The sequence below is a fragment of the Artibeus jamaicensis genome, unplaced genomic scaffold (genome assembly GCF_021234435.1).
Source record: "Artibeus jamaicensis isolate MK-2021 breed Jamaican fruit bat unplaced genomic scaffold, CSHL_Jam_final scaffold_474, whole genome shotgun sequence".
Lineage (NCBI taxonomy): Eukaryota > Metazoa > Chordata > Mammalia > Chiroptera > Phyllostomidae > Artibeus > Artibeus jamaicensis.
In genome coordinates this window covers 47,206,771-47,230,504 of record NW_026522046.1, presented here as the reverse complement: position 1 = coordinate 47,230,504, position 23,734 = coordinate 47,206,771, and the positions used below count along the sequence as shown (strand labels likewise).

The following is a 23,734-nucleotide window of genomic DNA, read 5'->3' as shown; positions in this document are numbered from 1 at the left end:
ATGTTCCCCTGGTGGCTCTCTGCAGGCCGGAGGGGGACAAGCGGAAGTCAGCGCAGGTCCCCAGCACCATCCCCACAGCACACGCTGGCTTTTACAGAGCCCTAAGCAAACGGAATCACGGCGGGCTTGCCCTTGTGTTCCACCGTGTCAGGAAAACGCGCGCGTGAGCAGAGCCAACTCCGGGTGGGGCACGCCCGCGCGCAAGAAAACCCGACTCGTTTCCTGGCCAGAGCCACTTCTTCCCATCGGTGTGTGGTGTCTGCTCCTCTCCCGGTGCAGACTTTTGGCAAACTTTGATTCCCCCTCACAACCGCAGTCCGCACCTCTCTGAAACAGCCACATTGGAAAGGCCACCTTCCATCGATTTGTCGATCTGGGATGATGGGACATGCAGAGGGTGTCACCAGCCTTTCAAGATGGGTGTCTGGTCAACAATGCCTCGCAACAAAGCCACTCAAAACCAAAACAAAACAAAACAAAACAGCCCGGACCTGTGTGGCTCAGTGGGTTGGAGCACCGTCCCACAAGGTGAGGAGTTGCAGGTTCGATTCTCAGTCAGGACACGTGCCTGGATTGTGGGTGCAGTTGGGGTGCCTGCGAGAGGCAACATACTAATGGGTCTGTCTCCTATCAGCGGTTCTCTCCCTTCCCTCTCTCTAAAAAATAAGTAAATTAAGAGCAAAACCAGAAAGGCACTGGTTCAAAAAAACCATTCTAGGAGGTAAAAACCCTGAGTCCCCAGGCCCTCCCGGGACACTCACCGCCTGCATCCAGAGGATACTGAGAAACAGCTGATCTCATCAGTCAACGAACGAGACCAACCACCCACCCTGCTGGCTGGCAGTCCCAGCAGGAGTGACCAAGGCTTTCAGGTACAGGTCTCGGGGTTCACATCTACTTCCACTTAACATCGGGTGGGACACGGGAAGGTCACCTCTGGGCTCGCCCGATGTCCCTGACCTCTTCTACTTCAGTGTGTGGGGTACACTGGTGACCCCGCTGCCCCCACTGAAAGACATGTTTCTGTTGTGACCCTGGAACTGTGAGTATGGCCTTGTTTGGGAGAAAAGGGCCTTTTCAGATGTCAGGAAGGGAGGCTGCGGGGCTGAGTCAGGGACCGGTGTCCTTGCGAGAAGCACAAGAGGAGATGACACACAGGAGAAGGTCCTCTGTGAAGATGGAGGCAGAGATTGGAGCCATGTGGTCACAGGCCCGGGAAGGCCTGGGGCCACCAGGGGTTGAGAGGGGCAGGAGGACTCCTCCCCCAGGGCCTTCAGGGGGAGCTCAGCCCTTCGGACACCGTGACCTCTGACTTCTGACTTCCGGTCTCCTAGACGGTGAGAGAGGACACTTCTGGTTTTTAAAGCCACCCAGTTTATGGTCATTTGTCACGGCGGCCGCAGGAATTGGTGCTGCTAGTATGGGTCACAGGCTGGCTTTCATGGTTTGCAGTGGTCCGGGGATCTTCAAATATAATTCCTCCCATTGTGCAGATAAGGAAATCAAGGCTCAAAATTTCTGCAGCCACACGTGGTGGGGGCCAGCTTCTGACCAGGGCAGTCTGACCCGGGGACCTCGCTCCCGGTCACTGAGCTCTGCTACCTATCTCTCCGGCGGTCAGCCTCTCGGCGCCACCCGCCTGTCGTCCGATCGCCTGTGTCAGATGAGCACTCCAACCATGGCTTTGTTAAAAACCAGTGTGTGCGTACCCACTGCCATGGCCAACAGATTGCAGCAAGGGGAAGGTCGGAACGTACTGAGTCCACAGAAGGAGTGTTTTATCACAAAGATGGAGCCTAAAGTGAACGAAGCCCTCTTTCTCTTAATTAGAAAAGATGTCCCGCAGGCATTGACAAAAGGCTCTGGAAAACGTGGCCGGTGGCTGCTGGCAGCTGGCCCGAGCGGCGGTGCTCTGGAGGGCTCGTTAAGCTCGCAGTTGTGAGCTGCTTGTGAGCGCATCACAGTGCTGAGCAGGCCGTTCAGTGCATTGTGTGTTGGTGACGAGGCCTGTCCCTAACCAGCGCATGGAGGGAAGGCGTGAGGCCGCCACCACTCTGAGCCACCTCAGGGCCGTCGGTAAGGAAGAAAGCAAAGCCCCGCCTTTCTCCCCACCCTTCTGTCCCCTTTGCTGAACGTCTACCCTGCATCAACACCAGCTTTGCAAAGCCTCCTCAGACTTACAGTACAGTGTGTGCCACAACGGCCAAGAACACAGCAACCAGTCATGGGGCTCTCGGTTCCGGCCTGGGAGGGCTTCTGTCCTGCCAGCTGCAACCCCTCAGTCTGCGGGGGGAGGAGGAGGGCAGGACCCAGCCTTGGGGGCCCGCACCCCACTCCGCCTCCCTTCTGCTTTCCTTCCCTTCCTCTCTCCCTCCTTACATTTATTTAGTTACTGTTATTTATTCATAAGAACACACCCGACTCAGGCTTGTTTTCAGTGTAGGAAGCTGATGTTGACCTTGAAAGGCCCTGGAACTCTGCTACACCTAGGTAACAGTGACTTTTAAATCATTTACGTTTCCTGTTTACACCATGCCTTATAAGTTGGTTTCTAGCGCCCGGAGGAGTTTGCTTTGTGTAACCATTGAATGACCACTTGCAGATTTAGATACAAAAAGTCCTGGTGTTTGATCATAGCCTCTACATCCAAGGCGACCGAGCAGCCTCCACCCCAGTTTGTTTTTGAACTTTCAGCATTGCTGGTTGTGGTTTTTCAGCCCCGGCTGAAAAATCTCCACTTCCTCCAGGAGAGTAGGGAGATTTGCTCTAAGTGACCCCGTGGAGCTGAGAAACAAAGTTGATTCCATATCTCAAAGAGCTTCACAAAGAACGTGGACTTTCTAAAGTCACTTTAGCATTTGGGGACACTCCCTTCCAAAACAACTATCGTTTGGAATATTAAGTATCAGGAAATAATTGGAAAGGTAGGGGGCCCCCCCGGCCACACGGAACTCTCAACGCGAGGCGCCCACATTCCTGAAGGCCGAGCAGGTGTTGCCCAGGTTTGGATGTCAGGAAGGGGACCACGTCACCCCCCAAACAGTAAGCAAAGAGTGGCTGTGGCCTCTGCCCTCCCGTTCACGCTTCCTTCGTGTGCCCTTCGAATTTTCTTCACTCCCACCTTCGAAAACAAAGGACCACGTGCCCAGAGGAGGTGATTTACTAAGGTGTCTGCCACAGAGTCCAGCCCCGAAGCTCCTGTCACCATCATCAACTCTGATGATGACAGGACATTCGATGCAGGACTGCGAGATGAGCACGTGAGCAGCCCAGCGCGCCCCCCACTGCCCACTGGCCTTGCGATTCTCCTTGGCCCTGCTCAGCCCGTGGCTAATGGGTCCTTGGTCCTGGTGTTCGGGCCCACGGGACCGGCCAGCCCGTCAGCACGGGCTTGTGGCCAGGATGGCCTGGGTGTGAGTCTGTCACTTCCCGTCGTGGAGACGTGGAGCGACTATTAACCTCAGGTTCGGCTTCTCTGTCTGAAAACCACACTGTGGAACTGTGGTGAGAGCAGCGTAAAGTCCAGGAATGGTGGACCCAGGCCAGAATGTGTCACGACTGGTCAGACAAAGGAGCTAAACCTCCCGCTTGGAAGTTCAGGGCAGCACACACAGGAAGCACAGGACTGGCCTCCCGGTCTCGGGTTTCCCTGGTTCTCTGCCCCAGCAGGTCTCCCTCCAGCCCCTTTCCCAGAAAGGTGGGGATGGTGCAACCATAGCCGCGGCTCATCACGTCCCGTAACCCAGGCCGGCCCCGCTGCCCGAGGCCACCTCTGTGCGGGAGGAGGTGCGGCCGCACTGACATCAGCGCCTTATCCTTGGAGCATCTGCCCCATTTCGTCTCCTAAAAGGACACAGGCCCTTTTTCCTTCCCGTGACTGCACAAGAATGCTGCGCCTCGGCTGCAGACGGTCACGATAAGGTCCTGACTTGCGTGAGCGTGCACCCATGACGAAACGGCTCCCTGTTCTATTTTGAGACCCAGGATGACGAGGAAGCTGAATGTCACCTCCACCCTGTCACGGTTACAGCCTCCACACCTGGACAGTGGCTTAGAGGCACAGCAGCCCACTCCCCGTGTCCTTCTGGACCTTGCTTCAGACAGTGGGAGTGTCTGGAGTGGTTCTCAGGCAGATCTGATTCCGGGTAAGTCACGGCCTTTTCTGGATCCGTGACTTCTGACTGGCAGAGTCAAGGGGATGAGGGGAACCCTCCGGGTGGAGTCCCAGCAGGACAGGGTTCCCTGGCCTCTCTATTGACCCAGGGTCTCTGGGAGCCCCCAGCAGGTGACAGCCCATGTGCTGAAAACACACACACACCCCCAGCCAGCGTCACCACTGCAGAACCACTCATTGCCGGGGGTGCTCTCTCACGGGGCAGCCGCCATTCAGGGAGAGCCAGGAACGCAGGCTGGTGTCTTAGGTAAAGCCTCTCCTTACACCCGTTATAGGAGCCTGAGCGGCCAAGCCGGGGAAAGGACCTTCTTCCTACCTGTCGAGAACAAAACCAGGGTTCTGGACAGGAGAGGCTTTACTGTTATCCCTGTTAACTTTCTAATTCTAGGGGAAAACAATCCCAAGGGTCTACTCAAAACATGACTAGGGCAAAAAAGTATTTTCTTATACCCCTCCCCTGCCCCGCTAAAAACCCCCCACAAAAAACCAGAAAGAAAAAGGAAAAGTAGTTTTATAGGGAAAGATCTTGGACCTGTATTCTGTAGAATTTGTTCTTTCTGTCTGACAGGTGAAAGGCTGGCCATCTGACCCTATTTTGGAACAGAACTTAACCCACCCTGCTGAGCAACCGCTAAACCCCCGGGGATTCGAACGCGAGTTGTTAGCGCTTAATGCCGCAGAAGCAAGAAGTTTATAAAAGGAGCAAGAAAGGGCGATGCTGCCTGTTAAATCTGACCCTGTGCTGAGCAGAGAGCATCCAGAGAGTCGAGGAATGCCCAGCCACACAGCGCCTCCGCCCAGGAGCTGCTGGCAGCGGAGGACAACAATTCCTCCCCCAACCCCGCCCCTTTTCCTCTCTGGTCCAAAGAGCATATCTGATGAGGAGGAAGATAAGATATGATTCACTCCTCACCAGAACTGTGTGAAACTGAGCTGACTTCAGTGTGACAATTTCAAGTGGCTCCCAGGTAGCTAATTTTCCATTGCCTCTAAGAATGCTCCATGTTTTTGGCTGTGATATCAGCAGAGAAGGACAAACCCATCTGTGTACCATGGTATAAATGGTCAGTCATGCCACGGGAGGAGAAAACAGGACTCATGCCGTGGAGTCCTGCTGAGGACGTGGACGAATGTAAATGGCCCTAAATGCCAGTCAAGGGACCTCCTTGGGAATTTCATTCTAGTCTACGTTTAGAAGAAAGCATCATTTCACATCAGCCCATCTCTCTCCCACTGAACGCACCACTGGCTCTAATTTACCCTGTTACACACTCGCATTTTGGCAATGCAAAAAAAATCAATATGCATATTTCGAATCAGTATTCATGATTATTAAGCGCCAGGAAACCAATGGTCTCAGGGGACCTCTTCGTAAATACACCTGAGACTGGAGAGGGGAGGTAGTCCCCCATCCCAAGTCCAGCTTCCGGTTTCTGCCTGAACATAAAGGGCTGCTCCCCAGACAGGCCACTTCCCAGCTGTGTGGACACAGTACCTTCCGGGAAACCTCCCTCAAATCAAAGAACCTTCCCTGGAAACATAACTGAGAGCTCACGGCTTGGGCCGCCAGGCCGGGTGCAAGCCGCTGTGCATGCCTTCTGACAGCCCCATGGGCCGACTCCCAAAGGGAGTTCTCTCATCCTGAAAGCCCTAAAGAACTCAATGCATCCCACAATGCAGTGGACAGAGAGAAACCGCCTGGGGAAGCTAATTCTGCTGCCCCAGGGGATAAGCAATCGGTCTGTCCGCCCCTCCCTGGCTGCCTGCTCTCTCCTTGTTGCTTATCTTTTCCTTTGAGTGCAACAAGCTTCTTCGGTTTGGGGGGAGGGCTCTGACTGTGACCGTTTGGTGCGAGCTGTGGCCTGCCGGAGAAGGCAGCTGCATTTCGGAAACGTGAAATGGAATCACAGTGTAAACACTCCTTGACGTCAGTGGTTCTCAGTGTCCGTGAGCTCTGTGCATTATTGCATTTGGCACGGTGGGTTTTATGCAATTATTACATTTCACAGTGTTTTTGCAATAGGCAGCTAGCCCTGGGGGACCTGCACTCCTGCTGGATTGCAAGTTTATTTATTGCACATCACACCTCCGCTGTGACGTCATCCAGACAGCCCTCCTGCTTCTTTAGATTTTCAAAAGGATGTATATCAGATACAAACCCCCAGAGAAGTGGAAGGCAGTAACAGCTTGAAACGCCTGACCTGCACCTGGCCTGGGGGCCGTGTGTGTCTGTCTTCCAGCCCAGGAGGTTAGCACAGCTAGTCAAGCTGCCGTCTACATGCCCCTCTCTCACCACAGTCTCTCCATCCTGTGCTGCGGTGCCCCTCGATCTGGGGGTCGCTACTACACAGAGGGAACCCGGCAGGCCTGGGCCGCCCGAACCTGTGTGCGGAACCAGCCCGAAGGCTGCTGGTGTGCCGACTGCCCTCTGAGCCCAGAGGAGAAGCCAGGACCGGTCCGGGTGGGCTCTGCCCGAGGGCGAGGCGGGCGGCGGGCTCGCCCGGGTACTTACCCTGCATCTGACTCTGAGGCTGAGGGTTAAAGGCAGTGGAGTGGTTCAAGGAGGCCCGAGGGTTGGGTGTGGGGGCTGGGTGGTGAGGGCTGACCCTCATGGCCGAACGCCGCAGCTGCTCCAGTTCACTGAGCCGCTCGGAAAAGGACAAGCTCCCGGGCTTGGTCTGATCGTCTAGTTTCTGACGGTGTCCTAGTGTGGGGAGGGGGTGGGGGGGAGGGGGAGGCAGGGAAGGAGGGAGGGAAGAGATCAGAAAATGTATTGTGGATTTTCTAAAATTTGGGGTGCTCTCGTCCTTCCCCTCCCTCTCCCCTCGCCCCAATAGGGACACGCTGGGGACTGGCACACTGGGCTGGCTCCTCTTGGGACTCAGGGACGTTGTCCCCACAGCAGACTGGGGACCCTTTTGTCACATAGGCCTCGGGGCGCTTCCCCAGCCTGGGCTTCACACCCACCCCAACCCTCTGCACCCCTCTGCACAGGGCAGAAGGCAGGGGCATTCAGGGCAGCTGACGGAGGTGGTGGCAGGAGGGAGGAGGTGCGTTTGCTGTGGGCTCTCAGCCGCAAGCTGTGGCCTAACAGGTGGCGTCCGGAGAGGTGCCCTCCCGAGAGGTGCCCTCCCAGGGGCCTGAGGTCAGTAGCTGTGCACCGCACACCACCCCGGGGGCAGGTTTCAGGGCAGCCCAGGGGGCCCTGCAATCCGTGGGCACACGCCCTCTGACAGGGAGCAGGGAGGCCGGGCTTCCTGTTCCATGCGGGGCAGCAGCCCCTCTGCCGGCCGGCTCTCCCTTTCCTCACAAGCTTTTCCTGAGAACTCATCCTTCCCTGGGGCCCGTCCTCCCCGAGGCCCTGTACAGGAGGCGCCGCTCCGCAGAGGGAACCGGAAGGAAGGTGCGGCCGGCCTGGCCATTCCCAGCAGGAGCCCAGATGAGCTTCCCCCAGGGATCCAAGGTGGGACGGGGCCCCTCTGTGTCTGCTCCTTGTCCAAATCACTGTCACCAGGATGCAGGGAACAGAGGCCACTCACCCAGGACAGGCCAGGAGGGCCAGACCTCCGGTTTCCTCCCCAGACCCCTCCCTGAAATACATTTACACCGAAGTTTGGGCCTGCCCAGCGGCCCTGGTGCTCTGGGGCACTGACACAGCCCGGGGCCTCCGGGGCATCCTCCTCCAGCCCTGGGGCTCAGATGGAGCCACTGGGGGATTTCGCAACCACCCCCCAGCCCGCCCTGTTGTCAGGTGGCCTCAAAACAAGGCTGAATAAGCAGCTTGCTTGTGGCCACTATCAGGTTCTCGTTCACAGTCCCTGGCTGATGTAGCTCAGTGGATTGAGCATGGGCTGTGAACCAAAGGATCACCAGTTCGATTCCCAGTCCGGGCACATGCCTGGGTTGCAGGCCAGCTCCCCAGTGGGGGCCACGTGAGAGGCAACCACACATTGATGTTTCTCTCTCTCTTTCTCCCTCCCTTCCCCTCTCTCTAAAAATAAATAAATAAATACTCTTTTAAAAAAAGTTCTCATTCACACACCGGACCCTCCGTTAGAAAGAGGGTCCCTGGATTCCGAGCCCCACAGCCCGGCCAAGAGAGGAGGTGGGAGAAGGGCACATTCCCACTGCCAGTCGCTACAATCACAGAATTACACTTCAGAGCTGGCACCAGGGTCCCGCTGCCAGGCCCCCGCAGCAGGGCTAACGCCGTGCCTGATTCCAGAGCAGAAAGGGGGCCACTGTAGGACAGCGACTTTATCACGAACTCGGCCTGCTTGGCTCCAAAATGAGAAGAGATATTTCAGCATAACATTTGTGCAGCACAGAAGCCGTGTGGCCTCTTGTCACGCGTCAGCATGGCAAATCCGGACTCCGGTTCGGCCCGGCCCCTGCAACGCCCGGCCCTGCACGGACCGCCCGAGTCACCCGGTAGCGCGCATCGGCGGCCCCTCACCGCTGAGCATTTTAAGCTCTGGCCTTGTGGGCACAAGGTCGTGGGGCCAGCTCCTGGAATGACCCCTGTCATCATTTTCCCTCAGAAGTACAGAAATGTCTTTTTCTAGAGTGTTCCATTTCAGCCACTCATGGAGTGATTCAGTGTCTCCGGAGGGACCGTTCCTTGATTCCTCCCTGCCCTTATCTTTGCAACACATTCTCGGCTTCCTCATGGTCAGACTGGAAAAAATCTACAGGTTTCTTGTAGGAAAACCAACAATTCCAACTCAAAAGCCAGTCAGAGCAGAATAATCCTGCCCTTTTAACTGCCTGCCATGCCCTCAGGCCTGGTATTCGGAGTCCAGGGGAGAACACAGGTGAGGGGATTCTGGAGAATTCTGCCTCAGAAAGAAGTCTGGCAGGTTTTGTGCCTGATTCAAAAGGTCACAAGCCTTGGGCACCCAGTGGTGTTCACAGTGGTGCCGTCAAAGAACACTCTGCCAACGTCAGGCCGTGCCGAGGTCAGGAGGGGACCCAGCTGTGCGCAGGACCATTCCGAATAGGAGACATTTGGCATTTTGAAGAAAGGCCAACCTCCACTGTGTCTACCCCAGCCACCGAACTTGGGGACCATGTGCCACGGAGCCACCGGACACAAATACCTCATTCCAGGGAAGCTGCTCCTGTGGCCAGGCCTAGAGTGAGGCTATTACTTTTGTTACTAATCCCCTCTCATTGCCCTCCACTTAAAAAAAAGTTCTGACTGGTGAGCAATTTCTGCACCAGCTGACGCCTGCCCAAATCGCGGCCGTTTACGGAGATGAACTGGCGACTGTCCTCCATTAGCGGAAGGGTGTGGGCGCAGCCCTCAGAGCAAATGCTTCCTCGCCCTAAGCTGCTTCCTAAGCCCCGAGAGTCGTGGGTGGAGGCAAATGCAGGAGAAACGTGGCGCGTGTTCATTCATTCTCCACCTGCCCACCTAGGGTTCCGAGAGTCAGAGCCTTCCTCGCAGAGGTGCCTGAGACCGGGGACTCTGAGGCTCTGGCTCGGGGAGAATGGAAGGGCGTCATCCCAGGGAAGGTGTGGTTATCTACAGCCGAGATCAAAGGACCCCTAACTCTTCTTTTCTGAAGCCACTGGTTTTCAACGTGCCAGAGAGCAGTGTTTTGTGTGAGATGGAGATGCTCCCCATGAGGACTTGCAGGCTGGGGCAGCTGACTGCTGTATGTCTCCAGGTTCCTGGGTCTGGGCGCCAGGACAATGTCGGTCTGCCCCTTGACTTTGAAACACGGGAACGGAAAGTGTTTGCTATCAAACGCGTGCTGCTTCTTTCTCACTGCAGGGCTGCCGAGGGCAGCAGGGAACCCTGGCCTGGGCCCAACGCCCGGTGGGGTCTCGAGGCAGCCCGCACAGCAGCAGGGGCACCGCCTGGCTTCCCGAGCGTGTGTGTGAGGTCTGCCGTGAATGTGTTACACGGCGGTCTGGCCTCCTCCAGATCTCACGCTGAATCTCAGTGAGTCCCAGGCGCAGTTGAAAGGGTCACTAAATTATGTTTCTGTTTCTGTTACTATTTTTAGATTTTTGCAAAAAGTACCTGATTAGAATTTTATTATATATGCAGCTATAAAAAACCAACAGGAAAAAAAATCCATCCCATCCACTAACTTTTCCTTTTTCATTCCAAAGACATACCCCGTGGTTTTCGGGGACGGCCATCCCTGCCACCCCGCACGGTGCTGACACCTGTGATGGACGAGAGCGGCTTGCTGTCTCCCGACACGAGAACAGGACCACACAGGCACGTGTGTCTCGTTGAAAACCAAGCGGCCTTTTCCGGGGAACCGCCCGTGGTCTGTGGAGTAAGGTGTGCGCTCTTCCAGTGAAGAAAATGGATGAGGCTACACTTCCACCTTTTCTGGGGAAACTGAGGCTGGTGAGATTAATTTTCTGTCAGTCACCACATTAGTCCATGTTCCTGGCACGGGTTTACTAGTTTTCTGGGTAAATTCTCAGCAGGAAAATTAGGAAGGCGAATACACGAAGCACTGTCACAAGGAGACATTGAGGAAAATTATGCAAAATAACACCCCAAAAAACTACCTGTATATGGGTATGTGCATATACGCACACCTGTCTGTCTGTCTGTCACATTCCTCAAAAGGATGTATGGATTTCAAAAGATGGTTGCCAATCAACCTGACACTAAGGATGCACATCTATAAAAATCTGGACTTTTCTTTCCTTACGGTGCTACTGCTTTACCACCCTGGAAAAGGACCGTGCGTGCGGTGGGCACAGCCGAGTCTTCCTCATGGAACCGTCTGTCCTCGAGCTTCGAGGCTCATTAGCGACATTAGGCCTCTCCAGCAACGACACTGAACGTGACCCATCTTTGCAGCATCTTGCAAGTGGCAAAACAAACTTTCCTGATGCAGACCTCACCGTCTGCTGGACAGCGCGTGCTGGACAGCCCTTCCCGAGTCATATAAAATATAGAATGTGTCAGTGCGTTATATATTAGAATACACGTTATATATGTGTGTTGACATATCACCCAGTGTTATTTAAACACAAGCAGCTTAACCTCACCTCCCCCCATTGCTTCCCACGTGAGGCCGGAGCACTGCAGAACTGGAGAAGGGCCAGAGAGATCTGCCTCAGGTTTTCACGGAGGGATGGGATGGCAAGTTCAGAGACCTTACGTCGTTTACCCGACACCACTCAGCCAGTGAGAGAAAGAGGGCGGGTCTGAAACACCCCCGCTCCCTCAGCCACTCCCCACTTCATGCTCAACATGCCTAGAAACGCCAAACTCAGGAACACATGCATGCCAGGTGCACAGAGCAGGCAGGTGTACCAGGTGGCCTAGCAGATCACAGGGACCCCATGGCACTTCAGTGAGGTGCCTTCATGATCCCATGCTTGTCCCCACTCGTGCTCAGGGGGCAAGAGCCAGGGCCCCCTGTGACAGGGGCCGAGAGCTGCATCTCCCACCCCCGGCGGGTGTCAGCATCACCCGGCATCCGGGCCTGGGCCGTGTGGGGTGCACCGAGAACTCGGCGTCTGCTCAGGTGTGAGCACGGCTGTGGCTGCCGGTCCCAGAGACGTCCTGGCAGCGTGGCTGCCTCTCTCACCGTCCCTGAGCTGTCCCTGTCACAGTCATCGGGCTGACTGGCAGGGGAGCCCAGATGCCCGCCTGGGAGGCGACTCCCGCCCTGCTGTCTGTGATGGAAGGACTTTGGGGAGTGGCGGGGAGGCAGAGTGCTATACGCCCCCACCGGGACGGGCTGCAGGGGCAGATGCTAAAGTCCTCTCCCCCGGGGACAGGGCGGGACTGCCACTCTGAACAGGAAGTCCTCTCCATTCTGAACCTGCTGGACCACCCGACCCTCCCTCAGACTGGAACAAGTCTCTTTGTCTCCGCCCCCTTATCCGGAGGCCTGGACCTACAGGGCAGAGACGGATTACTACACTGACTGCTGGTAAGGCCTTGGCAGCGATTCCCTCCACGGAGACTGGCTACTCGGGCAACTTCGTATGACATGAAGATGCTCGGCGTTCTCTTTCTTTCTTCCTTTTTTCCTTTCCGGTAGCTACGTGGCCTTTGGGAGCCAGTCCAAAGCCCAGTCTGCCCTGGCCTCACCAGGCCTTCAACACTGGGACTCTGCCTGGCGTGCCCCACCTGCTGGTGAGCACCGGCGGAGGCTGGGAACTCCATGCAACCCGCCCTGAGGACCCTCGCTCCCTCCGCCGCCAGCTGTTTAATTAGAAGCTTCAGACTGGCTGCTGACCCTGGATGTTGGCTTTCCTGGACCCTCCCCTCGCTCCCCTCAAGCCTTCGCGGAGTGCCCCCGCTGCCGCACTGCCTGGCCATCCCGTTCTGCCAGCTCACGTCCCCGCCAGCTCCCCTAGGTTTCGTCCCCCAGGTTTCGAAACCTGCTGTTTCAGGGAGGCTGTTTCAGGAGCCAGAGCTGGAAAGAAAGCCGCTTGGCCAAACCTTAATCCAGGGTCTCATTCCTCTGCTTCTCTTACTGGTTAGAAAATGAGGGTACTTTCTAGTACACCCCAGGCCTATGCAGGGTTCCTGTCCCCTTGCTCATGCCCCTCCTACTTCCTACAAGCACATAAACCACAGTGACGGGGGGGGGGGGAACCCACGAGGATGCTGCTCCTTCCCAGGCAACCTGTTTGTCCTTGGGGATCCCAAGGACTCGATGCTGCAAACTCCTGCAGGGTCAGGGGACACCAAGAGGGTTGGGAAGAGCTTTGGTTTTCTTGCAGGTGGGGACAGGTAAGCAAGTGACAACCGAGTCTGCCTGTACACAGGGCTTCCCCAAGCCTGGGTCCTCCAGAACCAGGGTCCTGCAGTGGCCCCTTGTGCCGATAAAGCGCACGCTTTAGAGGTCGAACTGGCACGTGGCTGAGACCATTTTCTAAGACAAATCCCCCAACTTGAAACTAGAAGGCCCAGAACGACCTTCCGCAGGTACCTGTGGCCTGGATCCCTCCTGGTCTTCCAGCCTGGGCTTCAATGTCACTTCCTCCCCGAGGACTTCCTACTTTAAATTGCAAACTGTCCCCTACCTGGCCACACCCTTTAGCTTTGGTTTTCTGCATAGCGCTAATTAACATCACTTATGGCCTCTCTGTGCCCAAGGCACTGTATGCTCCGTGAGGGTGGCGTTTTGTCTCTTTTTTCATGGCTGAGTCCCTGGCACCTGTAAGAGCACCTGGTATGTGGCAGGCTGACTCGGTGTTGATAGAATGGCCAAGTGACCAAGTGATGCTCCGACCCTGTGTGGCTGTCGTCCATGACACTGCGGGGAAAGCAGGATTCATGTGGGGCGAGAGCAGTCTGGATTAAAGGTTTTGGGTAAACTGAAACCGTAGAAGTCTCCAAAAAAACTACTTCTGGGGGAAAAGCTGCCATAACCGGACACAGGGAGCTTCACAGATAAGTGTCCGGAGTTAACCGAGTCCGCAGAACCCCCGGCAGGGTCCGCAGTTGTCCTCAGGCACTGGCTCAGTACAATGCCGACCAGATACACACAGAGAAGGACAAGAGGAGAAGCCACAGGACAGCGGGGCGGCAAGGCCCGCCCCCAACCCAGTCCCCAAAACTCACGACTCGAAATCAGAAACAAAACGGAGCCCCCTGCGGTCCAACACCCCCAGTGGCAGACCGCAAACTTTTCAGCTCCTTCACAAGTGAGCTCTTAGAGACCTAAGGCTCCCTGAGGCCAAGCAGCCAAACTCGGCGGTCCTCAGTGGTCCTCGGCTGCTACCTGTCACCTCCGAGGTGACTAAGGAGGTGCCTGCAGCTTCGGGTGAGAAACCGTGTGGCTTCTTTTCCTCTTGACCAGAGGTGGCCCTTTGGGGACAAGGAGACGACCTCCATAGAAGGGTGCAGACAGTTCACAAGTTCAAGGCTCTTACCACCCTCCCTTGGGGGAGGGGCTGACTCACGAACACCCTGCTGGAGAGCAATTGCAGAGTAACCTCAGAGTTAGCTGATGGTGATGTGGATTCGCTGATCTGATAGCACCGTCTGCGGACTGACAGACCCTACGGACAGAAGGGCTCTGAATGGAAGGTGACTTGGGAAGGGTGGGTTTTGGTGTGGGGCAGGGGTGGGGGCGGCTGGGAATGGACTCAGGCTGCCTGGGGCCTCCGGAACTGGCTGTCAGGTCAGGCACTCAGCAGAGCCGGCCAGCTAGCCCCAGCTAGCCCCGGGCGAGTTCCGAGTTCCGCAGAAAAGGAGACAGGACCCGGAGGCCAGCAGGCTCCGCCTACTCCATGAGGTCACACGGCCTGGCAGTCCTGCTGTCCACACAGGCCTCTGACCTCCCTGCAGGTCTCCACTCCCCCTGTGCTGGCGCAAGACTCATACCAGGCATTCCTGGCAGGGGCAATGAGCCTGTCCCGGCAGGACTGGGGTAAACCGAGAGTCCTTTCGAGACTGGTTGGTGGCCCGCAAACCTGGGCGAATTAATATATGAATCAGCTCCCCCCTCCTGGGCCGCACGCGTCCTGGGCTGCGCACCAGCAGCTGAGGGTGACCTCCGTGCGGGGCTCCGCACGCTCAGACCGTTCCCTCCAGTTTCTAAGGGCTTGAGTGCTGGCCCGGGCTGTTCTCAGCTGCAGGGCTGGAGCATCGGGTTCCCACACCTCCCTGGTGTCACAAATGCCATCTGCATTCTGGGCCGGCCTTGTGGGAGCGGGAGGCCTAGGGGCCGGCCAGGCAGAGTCCCGATGAGACGGCCCAGCTGGCCCTGGCTGGCACAGAGGGACTGCGGCCCGTCGGAGAGCTGACAAACAGGAACTAGCTGTTTCTCGCAGGCTCTGGGCCTGCCTCACACCGTCCAGGGAAACCGCATTCAGGTCATTTCAGGGATGGCGGTCTTGTCACTAGGCTAACCTCCATCTGCTGTGGTCAGCCCACGCCCTACAAGGAGCTCAGGGGAAGGGGGGGCTCCTCTGCCATTTACCCGGACTTGGCGAGTGGTGCTCTGGCCGGGGCTCCCCGGGGCCACAGCAAGGTGGGGAAAGAACCAGTCTCACTGCTTGCCAGGTGACGTCAGCCCAAGACACAAGTGCCCCTGTCCTCCCTGGTGATCCCACCAGAGCAGTTAGGCATGAAGGCCGACCGCATTTCCCTCTCAAACCCGGCATGCTGTCCTGTCCAAACCCTTCCTGGGGGGAGAAGCAGCAGCCCCTCCTTCCCCGGTCCCCACCCAGGGACACTGGCTGGGCAGGGCCGGCCTGCTGGGACCGGCGTCCATCGCCTCTCCAGCACAAACGCAAGAGCCGTGTCGCCTTCTTAGCAGACATTCTCTCCGTGCACCTCCGTCCACAGCCCCTCTCCCTCGAGCAAAAGTGAATACGTGGGTGTGTCAAAGCCGCACCTCGGCTCGGGGCGTGAGCCCCCCATCGGGCCTTACAGATCACACGGAGCTGTCGCCCAGCCCAAGGCAGCCCCCACCCCACTCCCTTCCCTGTGTCTTCCCCACCCTCAGCTTTTTTAACCACTTCTGCTTCCTTCATTTTCTCTGCAGCTGCAGCAGCAAGACATAGTGACGCTACTGTGTGGGGTTTTGAAAGCGAGGCCTCTGAGAGCTCTCCGGACTCCACACAGGCCGGTTATTCTCTGGCTTGTTTGCTTTGGCTTCAGGTTAGTAACACGGAATGAGTCAAACAGTATTAACTTTCAATAGGGAAGTGGTGTGGTCAACCAAAGCTGTTTGCGGCTAGATTGTGAAGATAGGTAGGGCAGGTAATGAAGAACAGCCCATAATACTGTGGGGAGGCCCAGGAGGGGGACGGCCTCGCGCGAAACTCCCACCAGCGGGACTCACACCATCGTTTTCCTAATGGCGGCGGAATTACCTCGGGGGTCTCTGACCGGCCAGCTCCAGCAGGCTGGCCACACTGGGTTTCTGTGGCTGCACAACTGAGCACTTTGTGGGCCTAAGGATGTCTTTAAAAATAATAAGAAGAAGGAGAATGGCAAAGCATGGGAAGTCTAGCTAGGGTGCTTTCTCCTAGCTGGAGCCTGCCACTCTGGAGCGGACCTTTCGTCCTCTCTCCCGTGTGGGGAGTGGACTGCTGCCCGTCCCCACCCGCCTGTTCCTCTCCCTGGCCCTCTGTCCACCCAGCGCTGAGTCTCTGTCTCCCCAGGTGGGCAGCGGCTCGGCCCTGGGCTCCTCTCCTTTTCCAGGTGAGAAAATGATGTGTGCAAAATGCAATCACTCCCGCCGACGTCAAATCCTACTTTTGGAAGCTGATAAGAATCTCTAAGTCATCCAATGCTCTCACCCTCACTCCGTCACTCTGCACATGGGGAAACTGAGGCTCTGAGAGAGCATGTGGGCCGCTGAGCCTTGGAGTGCCAGACCTGAAGGCCCGCGGTCCCCCCCCCCCCCCCCCCGCTGGCTGGCCGCTCCCTTGCCCAGGGCTCAGGATTCTTTCCAGTTCAACAGGCAGTTCCTGAGAAGAGCTCGGCCCGAGACTCAAATTTCAGCATTTTCCAGTTCTCTCTCCCTGCCCTCAGCTACCTGTTTGTTTTGAGACTGGCTGAACCACCCAAGAAAGGGAGCGAGCCTCTCCCAGCCTGTTCCCTGCAGCCTCTCGGGCAGCAGGCCCCGGCCTCAGGAGGCCGACCCCCACCCCCAGCAGCCGCAGCCCCGACGCCCCTGGGCAGCTGGCACCCTGGCTCGTGGCATCACGTCTCACCCCCTGAAATGGAACCCAGAAATCTCAGGCGAGCAGCATCGCTAAAAAGCCACAGGCAAAACCCAAACAAACAGAGAATAAGGATGAGAAAGCTGCACTGAGACCTTGGGTGCTGCACGAACCTTTCATTGAAGGAAAGTGGAATCGGAGTCACAGAGAAAAGAAAATCACATTTGCTTTAGGAGAAGAAATGCGCATTAAACATGACCCAACTCTCGGCTGCCAAGGCCACTTCTCTGGGTCCCCACCCTTCTCGAGGGCGCACAGCAGCCTGGGAAGAAAGTGTTAACGCAGCGTCATGGCCAAGGGTAAAATCCCTGAAAGCCCGGGCTTATGGTGGGGGCTGGTTCAGTGTCTTTCTTTTTCTACAATTTGCTTCTCGTGGGTCCCCAAAGCCATTACGAGAGGAAATCTACCTTCACGAAGCCAATAGTATTTTACGTAGGATCCCCCAGATTTTTATACAACACACACATGTGACAACAACAGCAACAATTATAATAAAGGTTTCTATTACCTACAATCTAATGACCCACCTATCACATTAGCTGATTGACAGACTGCACCCTGATGTACAGGGCGGGCAAGGGTAGGTTTGCAGTTGCCAGGATGCGGAACACAGGGCCTACTCTTGCAGTATCGTTTATTTATTAATTATTGTGTTATTTTTAGAACAACGGTAAACCTGCTTTTGCCCACTCCTGCGTATTATCTCGGCTCACCCCAAACCACCCTGTGCGTCTAGACAGAGCCCACACTACCACCCCCACCCTACAGGTGACCTGGAGGAAGCTTCTAGGTGCTCAGAGTCCTGCCAGGTCCCCCAGCAGCAGGAGGACTAACGTCCAGTTAGGAAACGACTACGTTTCGATAAAACCATTGTTTGACAAAAAAAGACCATGTTTCTGTATGGGAGCAGGGCAATGGGCTTTTGCTCCAGTGAGAAATCCATTGCTGAAGTTGATTCAGTGATTCGGGCGTTGGAATGAGTAACAGATAGGGTGAAAGAAAAAGAAGAAAGAAAAGCCCTTATTGTATTGTATTCCGAGGACCCAATCTGCCAGGATTTTTTTTTAAAGTAAGCTGGCCGTGGCCAATACCTGGCCCCAGCATGGGCCGAATTCCAGGAGTTGCCCCTGGGAAGGGCTGAGACGTGAGGGAAAGGGGCCGGCACCCTGGGCCAGCGCTTTAATAGAAGCCCAAGTGTAAGGGGCCCCTCTGTGCCTGGCACGTGCTGCTCTCCCCTGTGCTGCTCCATCCAGACACACGGGATGCTTCCCGGATGCGGGGTACCGCCTTCTGGTCCCCCCAGAGGACGCCGAGCACAGGGAGGCCTGCTGACCACGGGCGAGGGGTGTGGCTGGACCCGGCAGCCAGTTCTCTTGCCCTGGAGTGGCCAACAACCCCGCCAGTCTGCCTCTCTGTCTCATGCAGTCCTCAGCCCCCCAGCAAGACAGGTGTCCCTAAGCCCACTCTGCAGATGGGGACAGGGACCCCAGGGAGGAGGAGGCAGGCGGCCAGGTGTGGCACCCGCTTGGTTCAGCTCCCCACTCCCGCCTCCCGCCCCCAGCCTCTCCGCCTCATTTCTGGAACTTGGGTGTGCCCTGGCAGCAGTGTCAGAAACGACAGCAAAGACATCACCGAGCGCATTCCCCGTGGCTCACCGGAGGGATCCCGGAGGCGCCGCGCCACAGAGGTCAGTGAAAGTGAGAGGAGATCAGCAGCAAACCCAAAGGGCGCCATGAATGTATCTAGTCCTGAAGACACTGCTTATTCCAGACATGGACTTTGTACCTCATGGGACCAGAAGGCTGAACACCTCCAAGCCGTGGCGAACCCAAACCAAACCCAACCGAACAGAATCTCAGAGGCTGCACACTCCGGGGTGTGAGAGCAGGCTGGGGGATGTCAGGGACAATGTCCGAGTCAGTCAACACTAGCTTCCGTGGGACCTGCGTGCGTGGAATTGACGGAAGTACAAACTCACGTAGTGGGGACTTGGCAGATTAATTTGATTGTGTTCCTTTAAAAAAAAAAAACCAGGCAAATGGGAAAAAACCCATTTGCTTTGGGTACTTACATTTTTAAAAAAAAAAACCTTGTCTTTCATCTCCAGAATGTTTAGCTATTGGCCAGAGTGAATTTTCCGAGTAACACTGTGTGACTTAGTTGTATGGGGAACTTGATATAAATAGGCCACACGTAAGTCACACTTTGAAGAAGTCATTTCACGTCCAGCCAGATGTCAGTGTCTTGTGACGTGTCTGGTAATGCGGGTGGAAGGCCCAGTAACAGACTGCGCCTAGTTTACCCCTCCTTTACGGCCAGCCTTTCACAGAAAAAAAGCAAAGCTTTAAAACAAATTGTTTATGAAGGAAAAAAACAGGGGAAAGAAGGGAGCACCCAAGTTCGCCTGATGAGCTTGGACACAGAGCTCGTGTGGGGGGGTGGCATGCACTGGAATGGCTGAAGCTGATCTTCGGGGTGGGGGGAGGGGTGTGTGTGTGTGTGTGTGTGTGTGTGTGTGTGTGTGTGTGTGTGTGTTGGTGGTGGAGATTATGAGACTCATTGAATTCAATTCTTATTCATGGCTTTCTTGGCCACATAGCTTTACAGGGAAAAACCCAAGCCTTCGGGAAAATTCAAAAAGTTTTTTTTCACAGTGAAAAATGGAAAGTGGCTCACATTTAGAAAAAATTCTGAGCCCGTCCCAGAGCCCAGACACCCACTGCCTTGCCTCTGCAACCCACCCACCAGCTGTGGGTCCGCCCACCTGCTGTGGAGTCTCGCACAGAACCGGGACCACCTGCTCCCAGAGCTGCCGGGGAGTCCCATGCTGGAGCTCTGGTTCTCTCCAAAATGCAACTGGATGGCACCCTTGGACCTCACCCTCTGCCTTCCTGTAGGGGGCTGCTCCATTAGGCCGCCGGGGGGAGGCAGCAGACCACAGGGTGCAGCACCTGCAGCAGAGGCGCTCCAGTGCCCTACGGTGACCTCTGAGCACTGAGGTCAGCTTCCGCTGCTCTCTCCCTGCTTTCGCTGCTCATGCCTACTCCTGCAAAGATGGTCTCAGCTCACACAGGCCAGCACTTTTCTGAATAGTGCTGGGCAAACAACCGGCGCAGTGAGCTGTTATTGTTTTTAGGTGTTTTTATGATTAAGAGAAAATACACTTTCAGTGTGCCACTGAAAGTCCTGGTGGCTGGGGTGGGGTGGGGGGTGCGCAAAGAAAAACCTACCAAACAGAGAGATGCGCACAGAACGAAACCCCACCCGGAACAAGTGCAGAGAGGCATGTTGCTTTCAGAAACTCCGAGGGTGAGTGCACTTTCACCGCTGCACAGCTTGGGGGTGCTGGTGGTCCCTGCACCCCCCACAGGTGAGCGGCACTCGCCTGGACCTCAGGGGACTCTGTGCCGGTTTTCTACAACAGTGTGGAAGAACCTCTCCTACAACCGCACCACGCATATTTTGGAAAGAACCTACTTGTCAGATACGAAACACGAACTTGCACGTGACGCAGACAGGGTTTTCCCGAAGCAGAGGGTTCCACCAGGCCTGACATTTGGGGGCAAGGCCACCTCAGCCCCAGGGCTTAGCAGCAGTGCCCAGGGCATTGAAAGGGTCCCTAAAAGTGCCAGAAAAGACGTTGGATTGGGTCTCTATACAAAAGGAAAATTGAAAAAAGAAATCAAAATTTATAAATGTTTAATTAAGCATCTAAAAAGATGCAATGTTATGCAGCTTCATGCATTTTTAAACGGAGGGGGTCACAGTTTTTTTTGTTTAGTTTTCTTAGAGCCAAAGGCTCTCCAAGCCCTTGCTGCACGTCCCCACTGTCCCCTCCTGCCCCAGGCGTGGTTCCCAAACTTCCACGCTGCCTTCCAGCCCCGTGAGAACAGCCCCCGTCCTTGTTTATGGAGGCTCGGCTGGGCCATAGCCCCCAGGGACGGTCGCCCACGCAGCACCTCAGCCCCGCCTGTAATTGCAAGTTGACGGCTGTGCAATCAGGGCTGCGGGGAATTAAGTGAGTTATACTCATACCCAGGTAATTTCAAAAATAAACGATAAGAGCCCTCTTACAAATTTACTACAAAGAAAAAGGAGACCTCGAGTGTGACATGGGGTCATGTGGACAGGCAGGCCAGTGCACTCAGGACCGGGGCCCCTGGAGCTTGACCCCTCGGGGGCCCTGTTTGTGGGGGACCAATAAATAGCTCGGTTGTCCTGACAACATTTTTTTGTTGTCCCCTTTTCCAAGTGGGAACTAATTTAGAGATTATCTGGTTCCACTGCCTGGTCCGGGGGGAGAGGAAAGAGGGTAAAGGAACTGAACTGCCTGTGTTCACACCCACTGGCCTGGAGGCGCCAGTGAGAAACCCAGGTCCCCCAGTTCAGGATCCAGAGACTTTTACGCGTTTTGATTGGAGACACTGAAGCCTAAATGCAGACGGAATTGTTCATCCCCTTAGCGCTTAGCACAGGACATTCTGCCAGGGCTGTGATGTCAGCATCTGCATCCTGCCCTCAGTGGGGTGGAGCTCAGGGGTGGGATACTGGTTTGCTATGGTCCCAAATGAAAGAGAAATGCCAGGTAGTGATTTCTCCGTCTCTTCTCTCCTGACCCTACTGAGAAGGTGCCCGGATCGTTTCCTGGGGCCTCACTGGTACTGGGAAGGAACTTCGCCCCTCCTTTCTGACTTCTGTCTAAGGCAGGTCTAGTTTTCCAGGAGTCACAGGTCTGCCCAGGTCTCAGCGAGCTCACGAGGGGGGTCATGCCTGCTTCTGGGGCAGAAGCATATGCCCTCTGGGGTCTGACGTTCCCATCTGCTCCAGGGACCCTTTCGGACCTTTGCGGGTGTTCAACCCACCACAGGGGGGAGGGTTGGAGGGGAATCTCGAGGGACCACATTTTGCCATGTATGATGTGCTCATGTGTATGATGCACACCTGCATTTTTGGCTCAAACTTTCAGGAAAAAAAAACTCTTTAATTTTTTCATTAAATTTTTTACTTATTTCTATTTAGAAACAAAACTGATGATCATACTTCAGGATATTATTTTGTATATGGATATCATTATTGCTTTCTGGAGTTACAATTTAAATGCATAAGCATAAATAAAAAGAATTAAAAACATTTATATAAATGCAGAATTAACACATGTATAATGTGCATCCTCCTTTTCCCCAAAAAAATTTGGGCCAAAAAGTGCACCTTATACACAGCTAAATATGGTACATAAAATTCTTCTTGGTTTACCCTGATACCACTGAAATAATAAAGAGATTCCCCAATTCTCTAGACTCATTTAGGCAGGATTGTAATTAAGGCTTTAAGAACGTCTCCTGCTGGTCCTAAGGCAGTTGGGGACTCGGCCCTAAGGGCCGGACAGTGCCAGTGGGAGTCACCTTGGAAGGTCCACCTCAGCACCAAAAGGCCCTTCAACGTGGGAAGAGGAACAGAAGGGCAGAGGTTCTCTCCTCACTGACCCTCTGCCTGTCTGTCTCCTGCTTTCTATTCGAGTGGGAGGGAAGGAAGAATCATGCCCCTTTTCTATCGTGGATCGAGATTTTGTCTAGAAATAACTTAAGTCCAAACCTGTCATGTGAAAACTCTAAGGGAAGAGGCATTAGGCAGAGCGCTGCTCACTACCTGGAAGATGGTGACGCATCAAGCAAAGTGACAAAGTGGCGAAGTGGCCACCCTGAGATCACAGACCTATGAGATGGCCTGGCATTCCACTGACCACTCAGGGACAGGAAGGACACAAATTGTCACCCCATGTTGGGCTGCGTGCTGTGCACATGGGCCGTCTAGGAAGATGTGCCAAGGGGGGACTGAACAGGAACTGTTCACCTGGCGGTCATTTTTGTCATATTATTCCTGCAGGCAGCACTGAGGGAAGAGGTGTGGGTTGTGTACCCCAACCCCCAAGTCTCCACGGAGGCGGGGCCAGCAGGCAGACCCTGGCAAGGACGTGGAACCAGCCGTCGCATATGTAACAGCGAAGCTGCCCCCCACCCGGACACTTCCCCAAGCCCCACCAGGAAAACCGCCAGCCTCTTCCTGTAGGGACAGAAATGACTACTGCCAAGGTGGCGAGACTCTGCCTTCTGCAAGAAAGCTGTATTTGCACCAGAGTTGGAGCAATAAACTCTCCTACTGAAACATTTCTGACGCAGACATGTCAATACGAGGAAGCTCGGAATAACCGGTGCCGCCCTGAAAATCAGACGCCGGGTCACGGCGCGGGGGCTGCGCTGTCTCCGTTCTGCTGACTGACTGTGGGGCTTTGGCCAGAGGCTTAAATCTCCCTGCTTCCGCTGCTTACACCTGCTCCTGCAAAGATGGTCTCAGCTCACACAGGCCAGCACTTTTCTGAATAGTGCTGGGCAAACAACCGGCGCAGTGAGCTGTTATTGTTTTTAGGTGTTTTTATGATTAAGAGAAAATAACATGTCCAAAAATAGCTGTATATTAGTCGATCACAAGAGCAGTCTGCAAACATTTCTCATCCTACACTTTTTGGGGTAAACTGGATTTTAAGTGCTTTTAGGCCCATTATCATCCTAAGTGCGTAGGGACCTCCTTTCACCTAAAACACACTTGCAATTTATTATACAGAGATCCTGTTTCTCCTCTGTATGTATATTACCGGTTTGCTATTTACACTCAAAATCATAGAAGAAAATGACATTTGTTGTTGATGCAATGGCCACAAAGTCCTCAACAGGGAGACTGAGAGGTGGAGAGCTGGGCCCTCCCATCAACCTGTTTTCAACTGTAACTCCTTATTTGAAAAAGAAGAAACAAAAAAGTTGGTTGGTGTCAAAAACTAGGCCCCAGAAAATAGCATGTTCCCATTTCTAGGTAACGGCGCCTCCTCGT

General features: G+C 55.1%; 1 protein-coding gene across 4 annotated transcripts in view; it reads right to left on the bottom strand.

Moving 5' to 3' along the window:
• The window catches only part of RUNX1 (RUNX family transcription factor 1), a 202,437-nt gene that overhangs the window by 31,449 nt on the left and 147,254 nt on the right, over positions 1-23,734 (bottom strand). For 3 of the 4 annotated variants that reach the window (XM_037127183.2, XM_037127184.2, XM_053658054.1), the window contains one exon: positions 6,687-6,878. The exons of the other annotated variant lie outside the window; for it this stretch is intronic. In XM_037127183.2, coding sequence (XP_036983078.1) covers positions 6,687-6,878 — 192 coding nt within the window. The remainder of the gene's footprint in view (positions 1-6,686; positions 6,879-23,734) is intronic. 4 annotated transcript variants of the gene reach the window in all.